Here is a 20,351-nt window from a genome sequence, read left to right as displayed (position 1 = left end):
TTTAATAAATGCTTATTGAAAAACATCCCCACCGTTTATTCTGTGTGTCTCTCTGAGACAGAGTGAGCACGAGTGACTGAGCGAAAAGTGGCACTGTTTCCACAATCCCTGATGGGACAGAGTTGTCATGTTCGATAGTTACCAAGAACTATTCTCTCCTTGGTAAGAGGGGTTTCTAGTGGCACTGTGAGCTAGCTGGTACACAGGCTGACATATGCGGTGGGGGTATCCGGAATCAGTTTGGACACCAAGCCTGCAGTGTATGTTCTCTAAATGCGCAGATCCTCTACAGGGTTATAGGAACTACACAACACTCCACAGGCCCTAATTTAGGTTGAAAAAGCTTTGTCAGGCTAACTGGTAACATATATATCTGAATAGGCAAGAAGATGTGCATTACTTATGAAGATTTGTTTTTACAAACCTAAGAGGTACAATTTGCCCAGCTTGAACTTCTTGCTTAATGGATGACTGGTTCCAATGATCAGGAAATATTGGAGTACAGGGGTAGCATACAGAATACAGATTGGGTACTCAACACACAACATGTCAGGTGCACCTGCGGGACACACCTCAGTTTCTTAGTGGGATGTCCCCATTGAGTGTGTCCAACAGCTGGGTTTGGCCATGTCGAGTGGACACGCCCACACTTATCTGGTGTTTCTGGCTCGGTGGTGGCAGTTCAGGGAGGAGCTGGAGTGTGCATGCCATGCTTTTCATGGGAAGCTTTACATTGGTTGTCATCGCCATGATTGGACGTGGCTTTCCTATGTATTGCCTCACAACAAGAAGGGGGGCAGGAGTGCTTCTAGGTCCAGCACACGTGCTCCTGTGAGATCAAATATATATAAAAAGAGTATGCAGTTCCTTTCTGAAAAAAGTGGTAAGATAAGAGGGCCGTCAGACGCTGAAGGAGCGGAAGGGGGTCCGCTCCCTTAGGAAAAGGAGCACTCAGACACACAAATGGGTGTCATGCTTCATCATAGGGCATGCTCCTCGTTGAGTCAGTACTGCAATGCCCAAAGGGTCCTGTTATATAGTGTGTATGGCAGGCAAAATGTAAAAAAAATTCTAACTCGCAGATACCAGGCAAAAATTACACGATGTATTAATGTGTTTCTACAGAATATATATGGATCAGCAAAGTAAGTATGTCATTTTTAATCGAAAATATCCCATTGTGGTAGTCTATAGGACATTATCAACAGGAACAAAATTGGGATGTACTGACATATTCATACATAGTATCTGTTAGACCTGTCTGATTTTTTTGCGTAGTCCCTCCAATTTATTATTTATTTTGTCCCCTTTTTGCCCCTCATGCCTTTATTTATTTTTGTGGCCACTAGCTTTTTCAAGGTGTTGGCCTAGGGGATAGGTGCTCTTTCGCCCTCATAGTTTTTCACCTCAGGCCTAGAGGCCTTCCCTGACAGGAATTAGTACAGAACCACAAAATGGTGGCTTCTAACTGCCACAACTGACACACCTGAGATCTGTCCCATAGGACAACATAGGGCATTCCAGAACCTTCTGGTCCCTTCTGGACCTCTGAGGGTCAGCCTATAAAAGGCGGAATGCTGGGCAACCATTTTGTCTTGCCAGTGAAGAACAGCTAGAGTGAAGGCTGAGGTCTGGTAGGGGTAGGGTCCTGAAGGGTGGACTGCTCTACAAGGGTTGCCCTCTGTCTAGGTACTTTTCCCCCCATTCCTGTTGTCCTAGCCGAGTTAGTTTTGTCCTGCTGACCCTGGACAGAAAGGTGTCTCCAGTCAGGTGAAGGGGTTAAACCCAGTGGACTGTGGAGCTGCAAAGATCCCTGCGCTGAGAATAGAACTGGGTGCCCTTCCCCATCATCTGCTCCTGTCCAGTACGGAGAGTTAACAGGTCTTTGAGGAGGATAAAGAACTGGGAGCTTATATGTGAGGAGATCCATCTCTACTTCCCATCTCCAGGGGTGATAAAGCAGGTTCTTTTCCTGCGTGGAGTTGAGACCCCTTTTCCCCCCCCTTACCGGTGTCTGATCCTGCAGAGTGAGGCTGAGTGGGGTGAGAGGGTAAACTGAAGTTCTGCTGTTTCCCTGATTCTGCCGCGAGCAGGCTCCTCTGGGGCGCCGATCGCGCTTCTGTGCCAGCGCTGTTTGAGAAATAAGGAGGAGGGACTAGGGGTACTGTGCCCGGCGCCACTGCGCATACTCCAGGTTGACCTGCTAATCCTTCCCAGGAAGGGCCTAGGGTCGAGCAGGCCCACTGCGGAGCCACTATCGGCTTCAAGCAGGCGGAGCAGACTCGGGTGGCTGTCCGCTTATCCCCCGCGATTGCGCTTTCGCAGGTGAGAAACCCTGTCAGCAGTTGGCGAGGGAATCCATCAGGGAGCAGCCGCTGAGCACCGAGCTTCCCGCCCCAAGCGCGGAGAGCTATCTCAAGGAGGGCCCCTGCTTCCCTGAGAAGGGAGGGAGCGGGGCGGCCCGGTTTACCAGGGAAGTGCGCACTTCGAGAGGAGAGGTGCAACCGGTGTGTCCTCTTCCCCCGCCTCCACACTAATGAGGCGGAAGGTCGGGAAGCCACAATCCCGAAGTAAACGGAGACATCGGCCGGAGGGCCCCTCATAAACGAAGTAAGGAGAGGTTGATCAAGGGGAAGTTGGAGGCTTAGAGGTGTCTCTCAGAGGAGAAGAGACTTCCGGGTGTCTAACCCAGGATCGGGCTAGTACTGGGGAATGCCCGTCTGGTTCTGGAAAGGAACTCCTGAAATATAACTTTGAATGAAGGATGTTCTCTCTTTTTTGATTCAATAACTTTATTCAAACACCATTTGTGTTAGCTCGGGTGGAAAACCTGGCTGAAAGAAATTAAAAGCGAGAGTGGCTAGTCAATTCTTCTGAAATCTAAGGTGTGGAGAGAGTAAAGGAATAGGCATTTCAGAGAAGTCAAAGCCATTGAAGTGGAGATTATTGTAATGTGCTGTTAAGTTAAAAAATGGTTTAATGACATGATTTGGTATCTTGAAAAGTTTTAATATTCTCTTGACAAAATGTATTATATTATACTAAGCTGTGATTTCTAAAGATAAGAGAGCAAATATTATTTTCATAAACAAGCTCGTATTTTTCCAAACATTGGTGTAGCGTCCTTTTTGAGTGAAACTGCGTTGATTTACTGCTGGGTGGTTTGCAACCTTTACGCATGTGCCTCTATTGAAAATTGTCTTAGGCTAGGCCAGGCTACCCTAGGGGACCTGACATATCTAGGTTTCAACAAGTTGGTGTCTAGCGGTGGGATCTTGACTGTGGTTGCAACTACTCTGTAGTAATTGAGCGTAATTCACTAGCCTACACCAGGAGTTTTCTCCTAGCGGCCCTCCTAATTCTTATTTTTGTTTTTTCAAATTTGTTCCTGGTGGTGGGGTGGAGGTAGCTTCAGGTTGCCTTGCAACTCTATTCTTCTTGTGTGTGTAGCTTTGAATTGCCTGTGGTAAAATGGAGTTTGCACTAGAAAAACTAGACACCTATTCGGTGGCTCAGCTAAAAGATTTCTGTCAACGATTGGGAGTGTTCTTTAAGCGTGGTGCCAAGAAGGGGGAACTCCAGACCAGTTTGAGGGCTTGGGTGGAAGCACGCAATGAGGAGGGAACGGTGGAAGAGGAGGAATCGGACAGAGGTACTGTCATTGATAGGACTGCGGAATGTTCCCCGGGGGTGGGTGAGATGTCAATCAGCCCCAAGGCAACCTCACGGGAGGGCAGCAGTGTGTCATCGAGAGGGTTGTCAGAAACGAGTTAGCTGACAGGAGAGAGGATAGACTGTTAAGGTGGGAAATAGCAAAAATGGAGTTGGAAGAAAAGAGGGAGGGGAGGAGGTTAGAACAGGAGAAGGAAGAGCGGAGAATGGCTCATGAATTCAAACTAAAAGAGTTAGAACTCCAGGCCCTGCAACGGGGACCCTTTCCAACTCCAAATGGTGGCAGCGAAACCAGAGAACCAACCAGGGAGTCCAGACCCTACCTGTCTAAGGATATAATTGCCAGCTATAGTCAGAGGGATGACATAGCCAAGTGGCTGGCAGCCTATGAGGTCTCCTTAAGAGCCCATGGGATCCAGGAGAAGCACTGGGGGGGTTGGTTGTATAAGTACATGCCTCCTACTGGTCGGGACACCTTGCTGGCCTTGGAATCAGAGGAGCAGACCAACTACCCCACCATGAAGCTAGCATTGGTCAGGAAGTTTGGGCTTACCCCGGAAAGGTATTGCCAGAAGTTCAGGGGGAGCCACAAGTTAAGCACCCAGAATTGGGTGGACTTCCTTGATTATGCAAGAAAGGCATTGGAGGGCTGGGTAAAGGGCAGTGAGGTGAGGGATTATGAGGGGTTGTATGATCTATTTTTGAAAGAGCACCTCCTCGAGAAATGCTTTCCCGAACTGCGCCAACACCTGGTGGACAGCAAGCTGACCAATCCCCGGAAGCTTGCAGAGGAGGCGGACATCTGGGCAAGTACCCGGGTGTCCTCAAAGGGGACTGGAGGGGATTCCCAAAAGGCCGGACATGGCGCCCCCCAGAAGAAGGAGGGGGGAGATAAAAAGAGGGAGTTCTCTAAAGGTCCCCAAAACAATTTCCAGGGAAAGGGAACAGGTTTCACCCCTAGGGCAAACCCGCCCAGAAACCCTAATCCTGGCCAAAGCCAGCAGCCAAGGGTTCTCCACTGCTTTGAGTGTGGTGGTGTTGGACATTATAAGGGAGATGTCAGATGCCCAAAGAGACCACCCCCTCCCACCGGAGGAAAACCACCGGGAGTAGCTAGTGTAGCGCTCGGGGAGGAGTTGCCCTTAGATAAGGGGGATGAGTGGGCGGGTGTCACCTTAGTGTCCCTGGGAGAACGGGAGATGGTTCCAAAGATCCAGGTGCCCCCAAATACTGTTAAGTATGGGCAATGGATCACCATCAATGGCCAGAGAGGGGAGGCTCTGAGAGATACAGGAGCCAGTATGACTATGGTGAGAAGTCGACTGGTGTCTCCAGAGCAGGTGGTTCCCAATGTACTCCACCCCGCCGCGATGGCTGACGGCAGAATGGGCCACTATCCCGTGGCTGAGGTTCCCTTTGAGTGGGAAGGGGTTGCAGGTTCACTTCAAGTTGCCGTAAGCCCTGCCGTGCCAGTTGATTGTCTGCTGGGGAATGATATGGAGCACAACGCTTGGAGAGAGGTGGAATACCGGACGCATTCTGCAATGCTGGGTACACCTGACTGGGCCTGTGTGAGCACAAGGTCTGCGACTACCCGGAGAGGGAGTTCGCTTGGGTTGGAGCCTGGAACAATGGCCCAACCCGCTGCCAAAAAGGGACAGACCCGAAGACAGGAAGAGCCTGCTTCGGCTTCCGCACCCCATGTGACAGATCGGCCACCTGCGGTGGTGGACCAGGAGTCCGTGGAGGGGGAAGTAGACTCTCTGGAGGATTTACCCATCCCTGCTGAGTGGCATGTGGAGGGAGGACCTACCAGAGAGGAATTCTGTAAGGGGCAGAGGGAGTGCCCTACCCTTGAGGGACTGAGGCGTCAGGCTGAAGCCCAGGCAGCAGGTGATGTTACGGGACACTACCATATTTACTGGGAGGATGGACTCCTCTACAGTGAACCCAAAGTACCCTTACCTGGTTCATCAAGGGCCTTGGTAGTCCCGCAACAATACCGAACCTTTCTGCTGGAATTGGCTCATGCTATACCCTTGGCAGGACACTTAGGTCAGGACAAGACCTTTGCTCGGCTTGTCCTCCACTTTTACTGGCCTCAGATGAAAGTGGCGTCCAACACCTACTGTCGGACATGTGTATCCTGCCAGGCCAGTGGGAAAACAGGGGTGAAGCTGAAAGCTCCTCTGGAACCACTTCCCGTCGTTAGCACCCCCTTTGAAAGGGTGGGCATCGACATTGTAGGGCCATTGGATCCACCAACAACAGCTGGTCACAGGTTCATCCTGGTTCTGGTGGATCATGCCACACGGTATCCAGAGGCAATTCCCCTAAGGACTGTCACTGCACCTGTGGTGGCTAGGGCCCTGATGGGGATCTTTACCCGAGTGGGTTTCCCCAAAGAAGTTGTGTCTGACAGGGGGACCAACTTTATGTCAGCTTACATGCGGGCAATGTGGAAGGAGTGTGGAGTGACCTACCGGTTCACCACTCCTTATCACCCCCAGTCGAATGGACTGGTTGAGAGGTTCAACAAAACCTTGAAGGGCATGATCAGAAGTCTGCCCGAAAGCCTGCGGAGGAAATGGGACGTCCTCCTACCCTGTTTGCTATTCTCCTACAGGGAAGTGCCACAGAAGGGAGTGGGCTTCAGCCCCTTTGAACTTCTGTATGGGCACCCTGTACGTGGTCCTCTCAGCCTGGTGAAGGATGGTTGGGAGAAGTCTCCCAGGAAACCCCCCCAGGATGTGGTGAGCTACATGCTGGCCTTCAGGAGCCAAATGGCGAAGTTGTGGAAGCAAGCTTCTGACAACTTAGAGGCCAGCCAGGCAGTCATGAAAGAGTGGTATGACCACAATGCTCACCAGGTGGAATTGGAGCCTGGCCAGAAAGTGTGGGTGATGAAGCCTGGAGAGCTTAGTGCCCTTCAGGATTGCTGGACAGGCCCATTTGAAGTGTTGGAAAAGAAGGGTAAGGCCACATACCTGGTGGACCTTAAGACCCCTCGACAGCCCCTACGGGTGCTGCATGCCAACCGACTCAAACCCCACCATGAGAGGCCCGAGGTCATCTTAATGATGGTGACTGATGGTGGAGAGGAAGCGGAAAGCGAACCTCTCCCAGACTTGTTCTCGTCTCAAGAGAAGGATGGATCAGTGGAGGGAGTGATTCTCTCTCCCACTCTAACTCCTAAACAGCGGGAGGACTGCCGCCAGATACTGGAGCAGTACTCTACGTTGTTCTCCCTTGTCCCGGGAAGGACTCACCTGTGTACCCATGATGTGGACACAGGGGACAGCCCCCCAGTGAAGTCAAAGACCTACCGGCTGTCCGACAAGGTGAAGGCTAGCATCCATGGGGAGGTTGCCAAGATGCTAGAGCTAGGAGTTATAGAACCTTCCAGCAGCCCTTGGTCCAGCCCGGTGGTGCTAGTGCCAAAAGCCGCTCCACCAGGCACCACACCAGAACTGAGGTTCTGTGTGGATTACCGGGGACTGAACTCAGTTACAAAGACTGATGCTCATCCGATCCCTAGGGCGGATGAATTAATTGACCGGCTAGGAGCTGCCCAATGCCTAAGTACCTTTGACCTCACTTCAGGGTACTGGCAGATCTCCTTGACAGATGGAGCAAAGGAAAGGTCAGCCTTCTCCATGCCTGAGGGACACTTCCAATTTTGTGTGATGCCCTTTGGGCTCAAAAATGCCCCTGCCACATTTCAGCGGCTGGTGAATCAGGTCCTCTCTGGAATGGAGAGTTTCTCCGCTGCCTACCTGGATGACATTGCTGTCTTCAGTAGCAGTTGGGAGGACCATTTGCAACATTTGCAAGCAGTTCTCCAGGCCCTGAAACAAGCTGGATTGACAGTCAGGGCCAGCAAATGCCAGATTGGGCAGGGGTCGGTTGTGTACCTTGGACACTTGGTGGGTAGGGGGACAGTGCAGCCCCTGCAGGCAAAGATTGAGGCAATCATGGCCTGGGAACCCCCCAAGACACAGACTGAGGTCCGAGCTTTCCTGGGCCTCACAGGCTACTACCGTCGCTTTGTGAAGGGGTATTGCACTATTGTAGCGCCTCTCACAGAGCTCACCTCTAAAAAACAACCCCGACGGGTAGTTTGGACGAACGCTTGTCAGCAAGCTTTTGAGAAACTGAAGCAGGCAATGTGTGCAGCACCGGTCCTGAGGGCCCCAGACTTCTCCAAGGAGTTAATTGTCCAGACAGATGCATCAGAACATGGCATTGGGGCAGTGTTATCGCAACTAAATGAAGAGGGCCTGGATCAGCCTGTAGTCTTCTTATCCAGGAGACTGCTTCCCCGGGAACAGAAGTGGAGTGCAATTGAGAGGGAAGCTTTTGCGGTGGTGTGGGCTCTGAAGAAGCTGCGGCCATACCTGTTTGGCTCGCACTTCCTAGTTCAGACTGACCACCGACCCCTTCGTTGGCTGATGCAAATGAAGGGGGAGAATCCCAAGCTGTTGAGGTGGTCCATCTCCCTACAGGGAATGGACTTCCGGGTAGAACATCGGCCTGGAGTGGACCACGCCAATGCAGACGGTCTCTCCAGGTATTTCCGCCTTAGTGAGGAGGACTCCCCAGGGGTTGGGTAGCTCTTCCCACTTTCAGCTGGGGGGGACGCGTGTTAGACCTGTCTGATTTTTTTGCGTAGTCCCTCCAATTTATTATTTATTTTGTCCCCTTTTTGCCCCTCATGCCTTTATTTATTTTTGTGTCCACTAGCTTTTTCAAGGTGTTGGCCTAGGGGATAGGTGCTCTTTCGCCCTCATAGTTTTTCACCTCAGGCCTAGAGGCCTTCCCTGACAGGAATTAGTACAGAACCACAAAATGGTGGCTTCTAACTGCCACAACTGACACACTTGAGATCTGTCCCATAGGACAACGTAGGGCATTCCAGAACCTTCTGGTCCCTTCTGGACCTCTGAGGGTCAGCCTATAAAAGGCGGAATGCTGGGCAACCATTTTGTCTTGCCAGTGAAGAACAGCTAGAGTGAAGGCTGAGGTCTGGTAGGGGTAGGGTCCTGAAGGGTGGACTGCTCTACAAGGGTTGCCCTCTGTCTAGGTACTTTTCCCCCCATTCCTGTTGTCCTAGCCGAGTTAGTTTTGTCCTGCTGACCCTGGACAGAAAGGTGTCTCCAGTCAGGTGAAGGGGTTAAACCCAGTGGACTGTGGAGCTGCAAAGATCCCTGCGCTGAGAATAGAACTGGGTGCCCTTCCCTATCATCTGCTCCTGTCCAGTACGGAGAGTTAACAGGTCTTTGAGGAGGATAAAGAACTGGGAGCTTATATGTGAGGAGATCCATCTCTACTTCCCATCTCCAGGGGTGATAAAGCAGGTTCTTTTCCTGCGTGGAGTTGAGACCCCTTTCCCCCCCCCTTACCGGTGTCTGATCCTGCAGAGTGAGGCCGAGTGGGGTGAGAGGGTAAACTGAAGTTCTGCTGTTTCCCTGATTCTGCCGCGAGCAGGCTCCTCTGGGGCGCCGATCGCGCTTCTGTACCAGCGCTGTTTGAGAAAGAAGGAGGAGGGACTAGGGGTACTGTGCCCGGCGCCACTGCGCATACTCCAGGTTGACCTGCTAATCCTTCCCAGGAAGGGCCTAGGGTCGAGCAGGCCCACTGCGGAGCCACTATCGGCGTCAAGCAGGCGGAGCAGACTCGGGTGGCTGTCCGCTTATCCCCCGCGCATGCGCGATTGCGCCTTCGCGGGTGAGAAACCCTGTCAGCAGTCGGCGAGGGAATCCATCAGGGAGCAGCCGCTGAGCACCGAGCTTCCCGCCCCAAGCGCGGAGAGCTATCTCAAGGAGGGCCCCTGCTTCCCTGAGAAGGGAGGGAGCGGGGCGGCCCGGTTTACCAGGGAAGTGCGCACTTCGAGAGGAGAGGTGCAACCGGTGTGTCCTCTTCCCCCGCCTCCACACTAACGAGGCGGAAGGTCGGGAAGCCACAATCCCGAAGTAAACGGAGACATCGGCCGGAGGGCCCCTCATAAACAAAGTAAGGAGAGGTTGATCAAGGGGAAGTTGGAGGCTTAGACGTGTCTCTCAGAGGAGAAGAGACTTCCGGGTGTCTAACCCAGGATCGGGCTAGTACTGGGGAATGCCCGTCTGGTTCTGGAAAGGAACTCCTGAAATATAACTTTGAATGAAGGATGTTCTCTCTTGTTTGATCCAATAACTTTATTCAAACACCATTTGTGTTAGCTCGGGTGGAAAACCTGGCTGAAAGAAATTAAAAGCGAGAGTGGCTAGTCAATTCTTCTGAAATCTAAGGTGTGGAGAGAGTAAAGGAATAGGCATTTCAGAGAAGTCAAAGCCATTGAAGTGGAGATTATTGTAATGTGCTGTTAAGTTAAAAAATGGTTTAATGACATGATTTGGTATCTTGAAAAGTTTTAATATTCTCTTGACAAAATGTATTATATTATACTAAGCTGTGATTTCTAAAGATAAGAGAGCAAATATTATTTTTATAAACAAGCTCGTATTTTTCCAAACATTGGTGTAGCGTCCTTTTTGAGTGAAACTGCGTTGATTTACTGCTGGGTGGTTTGCAACCTTTACGCATGTGCCTCTATTGAAGATTGTCTTACGCTAGGCCAGGCTACCCTAGGGGACCTGACATATCTAGGTTCCAACAGTATCTATGAGTCAACAAAGGAAGTATGTTGGCCATTTGAAATCGAGAATAGCCCATTCTAGGAATCTGCCATTACTGATCAGTCCTATTGAACAGTACATACCGCAGGCAAAATGTAGCAACATTTTCATTTGTGAGATGATAATAATTGTTCTGAAGTAGACACAAACGAATTTAAAAAGGATATTTCAATTATTACTTAAGATACAAACTAGAAAAAAAATGTACTCCTTATTTTCATTTTAACTTGTGAGATGATAATTGTTCTGAAGTAGACACAAATTAATTACAAAAGGATATTGCAATTATCACTTAAGATACAAAATAGAAAAGAAAAATTAACTCATTATTTTCATTATTGTTTGCAGAGCATATCCAGTATTCCTGGGGATGCTGGATTGCCAGGGACACGTGGACCTCCCGGAAGAATGGTACGGTGACACTTGTACATGATCTGCAATATCAATCAAAGAAAAAAAGGCACTGAACAAGGAAATGTGAAATGACTGTGCTTAAAAAAAGTCTCTAGAGCTGGCAACTTCCAAAGCATTGTTGTATACTAATGTGGGCAAACATAGTAATTTTTGTCTTGCATCAGACTTTTGACCTTGTGCTGAAGGTTAGGGCCAATAAGGAGGTTATAGTACAATAATGAGTGTTAATGCCCTCCCATACATTCATTAACGGCATTCAACTCTGAATGTGGTGTACTTTCAGTACTTATGTTTCCCGAACTGCTTGTCCGCCCAACACTACTAACATTTCTTGCACATGCTACCCAGTTCTTCACTTCTTCTCTTTGCTTGCTCATATACCCCAGCCATTTTCTAATCCTCCCTGTCCCCTCACATGTATCCCTGTCAAAGCCCTGTTACTTACTTGGGTCCCAGGCTCACTTGCTTAATGGACCCAGGCTACTCCTGAGTCCAAATAGTACCAAAAATGCCTATTTTGGCTTGTCTCCCAATTTTGAGGTGAAGGACCCAAGCAGTTCACGTTTGGGCAATCCCCTGGGAGTGCTTGCCTAAGTATAGGGTTAGTATCTCTCAGCATTAGCACAAACAAGCTAAAAATGATGGAATGGAACATGCTCAGAATAAATACCATCAGTTCAGATTGATTCTGCGATGCCATCCATCGGTATTCAGTTGCTGTTGTGTGGGCTGCATGCAAGTCCCACCACCTGCCCTCCAACAGAATATACTGAGGAGCTTTTAGGTAGCCTCTTTAGCACCACTTTCTGTTACAGTCTAAGGCATTTTTAGCTTCTTAGTTATTACTACAATCTAAATCTGTTTATGGCTGGCCAGTCCTAACATTTATTTATTTATTTATTTTTTAAATTTGTATGGCGCTACAGCTACCCAAAAAGGGTTTCCCGGCGCCTGAGTCATTTGATTAGATAGAAGGAAAGTTGCCAAATTGTAGTATTACTGCAGTTGTTTCTGGAACAGCCAGGTTTTTACATATTTCCGGAATTTCGTATAGCTCTCTTCTTTCCGGATCTGAGGGGGAAGTGAGTTCCATAGAGTGGGCCCTCTCACAGCAAAAGAACGCCCTCCCGTTTTTTGGAGTTTAAATCTAGGAATAGCAAAATTTGCTGCTGTTAGAGATCGGAGATTTCTTGTTGGAAGGTAGGGACAAGCCAGGGTTTGTAGGTAGGCGGGTGCAGTTCTGGTTTTAATTTTAAACATATATGTCAGGGTTTTAAAGCTGATCCGATGTTCTATCCTGAGCCAATGTAGGTCATTCAGATGTTTAGATATTCTCTCAAACTTTGGGATCTGACACAGGAATCGTGCAGCCGCGTTTTGGATCATTTGGAGTCGTTTTATCACTGCAAGATTTGAGCCCAAGTAAAGAATGTTACCATAGTCAATGCGTGATGTTATTAGTGCATTGACTACGGTCTTTTGGGTGTTTTGGGGCAACATCCAAATAATTTTCTTTAGCCATTTTATTATGGTGAAGCAGAGGCCAGCGACTTTATTTGCCTGCTGCTTCATCGACAAAGTATTGTCGATAATGACTCCTAGGTTCCTTACTTGAGTGGCTGGGATGGGAAGATTACCCATCTCTGCTGGCCAGTGTAAGGGGCTCCAGAGCTCTTTATTTCTTCCAAGAAGAAGAACCTCCGTTTTATCCCCGTTTAGCTTCAACTGGTTAGTTGACATCCAGTTGAAGATTTCCTGAAGACCATTTTTCAGAACAGAGGGGGTTGAGGGGTTTGAGTCAGATAGGGAAAAAATGATCTGCGAGTTGTCAGCGTATGACATTAAAGCGAGGCCCACGCTGTCGGCTAGATCGGCCAGTGGTCGCAGGTATAAATTAAAAAGCAGCGGGCTCAAGATGGAGCCCTGTGGAACTCCATGGGGGGTGAGGAACGTGTCTGAGCATGCAATGCTGGATTTGATCTGGAAAGATCTATTGGTTAGAAAAGACTTTATCCCATTGAGAATGTGAATGAAACATACAGGGACTCTGAATGTCTCCAAATATGTATATGTACAAGCTCACTAATACCACAGAAGAGCTGAGCCATAGAAAGGTTCATCAGTCAGGCTTTCGAAGGATAGTATTGACTTAAGGCTTCCTTCAAAAAATTTGCAATGTGCACTCAAGCTACCTACAAGGACATTCTGTTCCGGGGGAAAGGTGGTGGGGTGGATTTGGGTCGGAGGCGGGAGGTGGAGACGTAATAAGACAAAGCTTCTTATTGGGATCTAAGGCTGAAGAGCCACAGTCCTTCTGAAAAGTAATTAATTTTGAGGAGATTTTCCAGATATGGATTCTACGTCACAGGCTTGATGACTGCAGGATTTGACTTCAGATGACGTTTGTCCCCGATGACATAAAAGGAAGGAGAATCCAACGTTTGATGCAGATGACGACATATAATGAGCCAGTTCTTCTTGCCATTTAGACTCTTCAGCCAATTACTAATAAGAATACTATTTAGCATGTGCTATGAAACGACCAGTAATTCCATGTGCGATTTGTTCCTGATGGCATCACATTAATCGTTATTACATCATTGTCGACCTTAGTGTAATTATAAAATGTGCCTTGAGAGAATTTTTGTTTTTATTTCCATATTACATCAAAACAACCTCTATGGCTCACTAACATGAATACATAAACCCACCGTATGACAGATTTTTGCAATCACACCCTCTCTTTATCAGTAACATCCCCCCCCCCAATTCTTTTTGCAAATAAATATTATTTATTGAAACAAAGGGATTTTTGAAGTGCCAGCTTATTGTGCTTGGTCAGGAGCTTATATACAAGACTCATCAGGGCAATATAGTCAAGGTCAGGTTTACACGAGAGCCTTTTTTGTGTAAACCGGCCAATATATCAGATATATACGTTCAATTAACGTAACTTTGGTTGCTCTGTGGTTTTACTTTATTTCCCTGGTGCCATGATTTAATGGAAGTATGTTGCAGCACCTATGGGCTGGGCTGAGCTGGGCTACGGTAATTTGTGCCAGTTTTGATACCTTTAGGACTACAGTAGCGCACACCATTCTAAAGTTCTAATAACAGGTAATGCTATTTGTCTGTGGTTAGAACATGAGGTTTCATTCTGCTGATGACAGTGACGTGGTGAACCGTCATTATTAGATGAAAGTACTGTGTTATATATTGGTTGATCCCACATAGTGCAGAAGTTTAAAAAATGCAATTAATACGCATACCAAAAGGACACATTTCAACATTTTGCTAGAGTACCAAAATAAAAACAACTGTATAAAGGAGGTAAAACACCTGTCCTTTCGTACATAATGGGTTTAGAAAGCCTGGAAACTAAGATTTTGTGAACATGTAAACAAATCCAAAACAGAAACAAAATACAACTTAGCCTGGGAAGATCCTATCATATGTTTACAAGTGCTGTCTCAGTTCACATCGTAGGGCTGGAGTCTGACTGCTACTCGCTCAGTAGGGAGTGAGGTGCTGCATGTTTTGAGGTGATTTATTTACTTCTCTCTCCAGCACCAGCATTTTCTTGCTCCATTATAGGTTTGAGATGGAACCGTAGTTGTTGAGAACTTTGGAGTTTGCAATGAGGTTTTCTGGAGGCAGACGGGTAAAGTAAGGGTACCTCTGCATGGCACAGTAAGGGTGTCAGAGCCAAGGACCAGAAGCCGAAGGAGGTTCCTGGAAACCGCGTTGGCGCCCCGTTAGTCCTTCGGGCGGTCGGGGGGCCTGAACTGACCGGGGGTGTGCCACACCGCTCCGCCCTGACAGGGGGGGCGGGAGTATTACAAGGATGGCAATGTGCTGCACCGTTTGAGCATCAACTCACCGTGCAAGGCGGCTCTTAGGCATGCGGGACAGCGAGGGGCTGCCTGCTTTGGATCGCCCGTAAGATGACCCACCTAATCGTCATACATACGTGTTGTCTGAAAATAAACCTGCAACAGTTCTTTCCCATAATAACGTGTCGAGAGTATCATTTGGGTGGGGACTGTGTGGTGGCTTCGTGGGTGCAAACAGGCGGGAGCGAATGACGGTGTGGGCACTATGCAAGGAGGTTTTCAATCGAGGAGTGAACATTGCCACTTGGTGAGTTTAGGTATTTGAGCCCTGGCTGGAAAACATATGCTCTTGGAAGCGTAGTAATGCAATTGGCCAGCGTTGAGATGAATTATTTGAGATATATTTCAGGGCGTGATCTATGAGTGCAATGCATACTTGATTTTGTATGCAGTTAAGATCGTTTTATGTTAGTCTAGAAGCTCGAGGTAGACAGAATGACATGGAGTACTGAGTAAAGTACACAGGGATGTTTGCAAGAGGTTCATTCAATACAATACATATAGCTTTCAGAGCCACTGTCTTTAATGATTTATTCCTTTTCTGTCAAATACAAGTGAGAGCTTTGACCTAGATTCACTTAATCATCTAATGATCTGTACTTTGGTTTGTCTAGGGGGCAAAAGGAGCAAAGGGCCAGTCTCAACTATCGGTAAGTATCTATTGCAAGACTCCAGTTATCCTCAGCAGCTGCCACAGGGGGTCTGACTCACTTATTTTCTTTCAAATTCTTTATTTTCCACAGCCATGTGATCTCATCGAGTTTATTCGAAGTAAATGCAGTAAGTACCTCCTTCTCAATTCACATTTTTTCGTCTGTTGCTAAAATGTAGGTTGGGAACAACCCAGTTCGGTAATGGAGGTAGTCACTTCTACTGCAGTCATCGTCTGATTTGTTTTATCAAATAAATTCCCAAATACTTTAAAGAATTAAGCAATCGTGGTGACGTCCTGTTGGGGGGAGTTGTGTTTGAGTGAAGTTGTTGGTCGTGGTGTACCGTAGCAGGCCACACACAAAAGCGGCTGATATAATCAGTGAGTGATCCCACATCTGATTAACCTAGGGTATCTAATTGGGCATGGGGCATGATATGGTGACGCAGAGTGAAATGTTAGCTGTATTAGGGAATCTCCCCGTGTTTTTTTTATTTCTTATACATCAGTGGCGGCCTAGGTTTTTCTGCAAGCATGGCTACCTATGCTATGTTTTGAAACCTCAGGAAAAAAAGAGGAAATAAGAGCACTAATGCATCCCTACACTTCTAATGCTGTAGCTTAAAGGTTCAGAGTTCATTGGCATATCTGCACCTGTGCAGAAAACACTGAGACCTATTCACAAACTGCATCTTGTAGTACATTTAGCAATACTACAGCAGTGCTACTAAACATACTACAAAATGCAATTCACAAACCTACGAGTGGAGATTTCCTCCTCCACCTCTCCTACCTTTTCTATGGAGCGATCCTTACACATGTAAGGTTACTACTTAGAAGTGAATGCGGGTGGGACCAGTGGGGAGTGGTTGAAAAAGGGGGCGTACTTACTACCAAATAGGTAGACTTTAGGTAGGAGCGGTTAAAGGAGGGTTAAGCAGCAGCGTAGGTGAGGACTGACAACCACCCAACAAAAAAGACCATTACTAGTCACACATTGCACTTTTATATTGCACTTTTATATCTACTGCAGCTAAAAAGGATGAAAACAGTAGTTGAGGGACTCTAGCTCAGACCTGGTATATGTCCAGCACCGCACTTGGCCGTCCACTGTTACCTCAGCACTCTCCCATAGGAAATAATAAACGCAGGGACTCAACAATTAATGTTGAGGAGGAGGAGCTTGGCGGGCATCCGAGATGGCCGCGTGAGCACAGCGCTCCCCGGACCCCCGCCGCTCCCGGCATAATATCCTGCATGAATCCTGATTTTTCGCGAGGATTTGTATAGAGGACGTTGGGCTGATCTACCTGGACCTTTCAGAAATTTATTTTGACCCCGGGTGCCTGAGTTATGGTGAATTGAACTTTTGGGCTCCGCCCTTGAGGTGCGCCCGGGACTGGGTGAGGTTCGGTGGCCGTCTTGGAGTTGAACAACAACGGCAAGGGGATTGGACTTGTGGGTCCCCTTCTTAAGTTTCGGTTTCGATTCTGCCTCTGACTGGGACATCGGCGAGAGGGTCGGGCCAGAGCTGGTTCCAGGATACGCGTCGGCTGTCGGGCCTTTGGCTGGACTGTTCTCCTACTTGGCTGCCCCTATCCTGGTGATACTCTTGTTACGGTCCTTTGGTCCCGAGGCCTCCATTTCTGGTGCCCGGTCCGTTGACCCTGGTGAATTTCCCTGTGACGCATCTCCAAAATGGCGGGCAGAGGGGACCGGGAGACGCGCAAGACGAAGACACCTCTGCGCGGGGGTCCGGTCCAATCTAACGTTATGGACCGTTATACCCATTCTAAGGGGTCCCCCGGAGCTGCCCTGCCCGGTCCCAGTGCATCTGACCACGTCGTGGATGCGTCGACGGAGCCTTCCTTGCAGGACATCATGGGCGCCATTTCTGGAATGAGGGAGTCAATAGGCCAACAATACGAAATCTTGACCCACAAAATTGACACCGTGGCAATCGATTTGAATCTAATTCGAGCCGATCTCTCCAAAACGAACGAAAAGGTGAAGTCGTTGGATATCAAATCATCCAGCCTCACGGCGGACGTTTCTGAGGTACAGACGGAGATTGGCAATCTCCATAGGGTGAACGATTTCATGACCCGTCGCTTGGAAGATTTTGAGAACAGGGCACGTCGCTGTAATGTTCGCGTGGTTGGGGTCCCGGAGAACCCAGAACCCCACTCGGTTGATCTCCTGGTTGAAGACCTGATCCAGAACCACCTTTCTCCGTCTGGCCTTAGTAAATTCTTCACAGTGGAGCGGGCACATCGTGTTCCGGGGGGCCAGGGTAAGCCAGGCGCCCCGCCGAGACCTATTGTTGCCAAGCTTTTCCACTATAGAGATCGGGACGCTATCCTGCAGGCGTCGCGGGTGAAGGGCCCGGTGGCCTTTGAGAATGCCACGGTGAACTTTTATCCGGACTTTTCCCAACAGGTCCAGAAGCAGCGGATGGGATTTCGTGGTGCCAAGAAGCGTCTTAGGGACATGGGGATGCGCTACGCTATGCTCTTTCCGACCAGGCTGCGGGTTGAGTATAATGATCGGACTTTCTTCTTTGATCGGCCGGATGCTGTGAATGACTGGCTGGACTCCTTGCCTAGCCGACCTCCTGAGACTGAGTCCGATGCCCACCCGGGCGGTGCTGAAGGTGGTGTGGAGAGCTGAACATTTCCTCTATGCCGGGTGACTTGTTTTGAGTAACTCTTCCAGGAGTATGTGCCTTTGTTCCTCTATCGCTTATGTGATTTGATGTATGTTCTTTTTCTCGTCACTGTTCTTGATCGGGGTGGCGGGTGGGACGGAGCCATTCCTCCTCCGGGGTCTTTGTGTAGAATAGGGGTTCTTGGGCGACAGGCACACTGCAGGTTGGGGAGGCTTTTTAGCTTTTTGCAGGGGTGCAGGGTGGGGGGTGTTTTCTTGTTATTTGGGGGGTGGGTGGTTGGGAAGTTCGTTGCTTGTGTGTTCTGTTTTCAAGGCGACTTTATCCTGTATTTGAAGATGTTTCTGGTGTCATGCTCATTGGTGGGGGGTTTTGGCTTTGTTGGGTGGGATGGGGGGTAGCGGGTTGAGATTTGTTTCGTGGAACGTTAACGGTCTGGGAGATCGTATCAAACGAAGTGTTGTGTTGCAATGTATACGACGTTTATCTCCTGATATTGTTTTCCTGCAGGAGACTCATTTGGTAGGCAATGTTTGTCATGCAATGAATAGGTGGGGCTATCGCCTCGTAGCACATTCGGGGTTTACCTCGGGCTCTAGGGGTGTGGGTATCCTTGTTCGGGCTTCCCTCCCCCTAGCTATTGATGATGTGATTCAGGATGATCGGGGGCGATATGCTGTCCTTGTGGGTCGCTATGAGGGTCGTGCCCTCTCCTTATTTACTGTTTATGTGCCCCCCGGTTTGCAGACCTCTACCTTTTCAGATTTGGGCCGCGTCTTGTTGGACCTCCCTGATAGTACTCTCTTTTTGGCTGGTGATTTTAATTCGGTGTTCTCCGGTCTCCACGATCGCCACCCCCCTAGAGATACTCCTGCGGCCCAACGGTGGTTGGGTGGATTTTTGGATACCTTTGGTTTGGTGGATTGCTGGAGGCTTTTGCATCCTACTCAGCTTCAATACACCTTTCATTCTGGGGCCCATGGGAGTCTGTCTAGGTTGGATTATTTCCTGATGCCTGCGGCTCAGTCACCGGCGGTGCGTGAGATTGTACACCTACCCAGGGGTATTTCTGACCACTCTCCGCTCTGGCTTCGTTTTGAGGTTGGAGTGGAGGCGGTGGGCAGAGTAGCTCCCATCAATCCGTGGTACCTTACCTCCCCCGAGACCCGCAGCCTTTTGCTTAAGTCTTTGGACGCGTATTTTCTAGATAACGAGGGGTCGGTTTCCTCAGCTGTGTCCCTATGGGAGGCCTTTAAGACGGTGATTCGTGGGCAGGCCCTCTCCCTTATTGTTGAAGCTAAGCGGGAGAGGAATAGGGAGGTGGTGGACCTTGAGGGAGAGATTTCTGCATTGGAGGATGCTTTGGAATCTGGTGTCACGCCTGCGAAACTCCACGCCCTGGGCCTGAAACAATTTGCCTATAAATCCATGGTCACGGATGCTGCTAAAGTGATGTTTCGGGAGCAACAGGGTCGTTTGTATGATGTGGGTGACAAAGCGGGTAAATTGCTGGCATGGCTGGATAAGAAGGAGAGAGCTAATCGTGTGGTGCCCGTGATTCAGTCTTCGAGTGGTGTGAGTGTGACGGACCCGATTGGAATAGTTGACCGTTTTGCTGAGTACTTCCGTGTGGTGTATACCCCTGTGTCTATGAGAGATGTGGCTGACTCTCGCCTTCTATTGCGTGATATAGCTCTGCCCAGTGTCTCAGACTTGGATCGTGTAGCGTTGGACTCCCCCTTTACGGTTGATGAGATAGCCACTGCCATCCGTTCACTCCGTTCGGGCAAAGCATTGGGCCCGAACGGGTTGCCAATTGAACTGTACAAGTTACGTCCCGACAGAGTGGCGCCATATCTTCGCGCCATGTTTTTGGAGTCCCGGGAACGGGGTATTCTCCCTTATGATCAGCGACTGGCCACGATAGTTGTCATCCCCAAGGATGGTAAACCGCGAGACCTTTGCTCATCCTATAGGCCCATATCCCTGCTAAATGTTGAACCCAAGGTGTTGGCGAAACTCCTGGCGTCCCGCCTCCTGACGGTCATTAGTGGCTTGGTCCATCCAGATCAATCCGGTTTTATCCCGCATCGCAGCACGGCTCTGAACCTACGTCGTCTCCACGGCGCGATTGCGAGGGCGGGGCTTCTGACGGAGCCGGCCATTTTGGCATCGTTGGATGCCTCAATGGCTTTTGACACTGTGGAGTGGCCTTATCTTTGGGCGGCTCTAAAGAAATTTGGTTTCGGGCCTGAGTTTATTGGTTGGGTTAAGTTATTATATGCGGAACCTCTGGCACAAATAGTGGTAAATGGTAGAGTTTCGGCCCCTTTCACCCTTGGTAGGGGTACCCGTCAGGGATGCCCCTTGTCTCCGTTGCT

General features: G+C 49.0%; 1 protein-coding gene across 1 annotated transcript in view; it reads left to right on the top strand.

Annotated features, from left to right (window-relative positions):
- COL6A6 (collagen type VI alpha 6 chain) overlaps positions 1-20,351 on the top strand; it is a 633,605-nt gene that overhangs the window by 563,629 nt on the left and 49,625 nt on the right. Inside the window, exons 30-32 of the mRNA XM_078663886.1 lie at positions 10,695-10,757; positions 15,268-15,303; positions 15,397-15,430. Coding sequence (XP_078520012.1) covers positions 10,695-10,757; positions 15,268-15,303; positions 15,397-15,430 — 133 coding nt within the window. The remainder of the gene's footprint in view (positions 1-10,694; positions 10,758-15,267; positions 15,304-15,396; positions 15,431-20,351) is intronic.

Source organism: Lissotriton helveticus, chromosome 10, assembly GCF_964261635.1.
Source record: "Lissotriton helveticus chromosome 10, aLisHel1.1, whole genome shotgun sequence".
Classification (NCBI taxonomy): domain Eukaryota; kingdom Metazoa; phylum Chordata; class Amphibia; order Caudata; family Salamandridae; genus Lissotriton; species Lissotriton helveticus.
The sequence above is the reverse complement of the archived record's forward strand: the minus strand, read 5'-3'. Positions and strand labels throughout refer to the sequence as shown.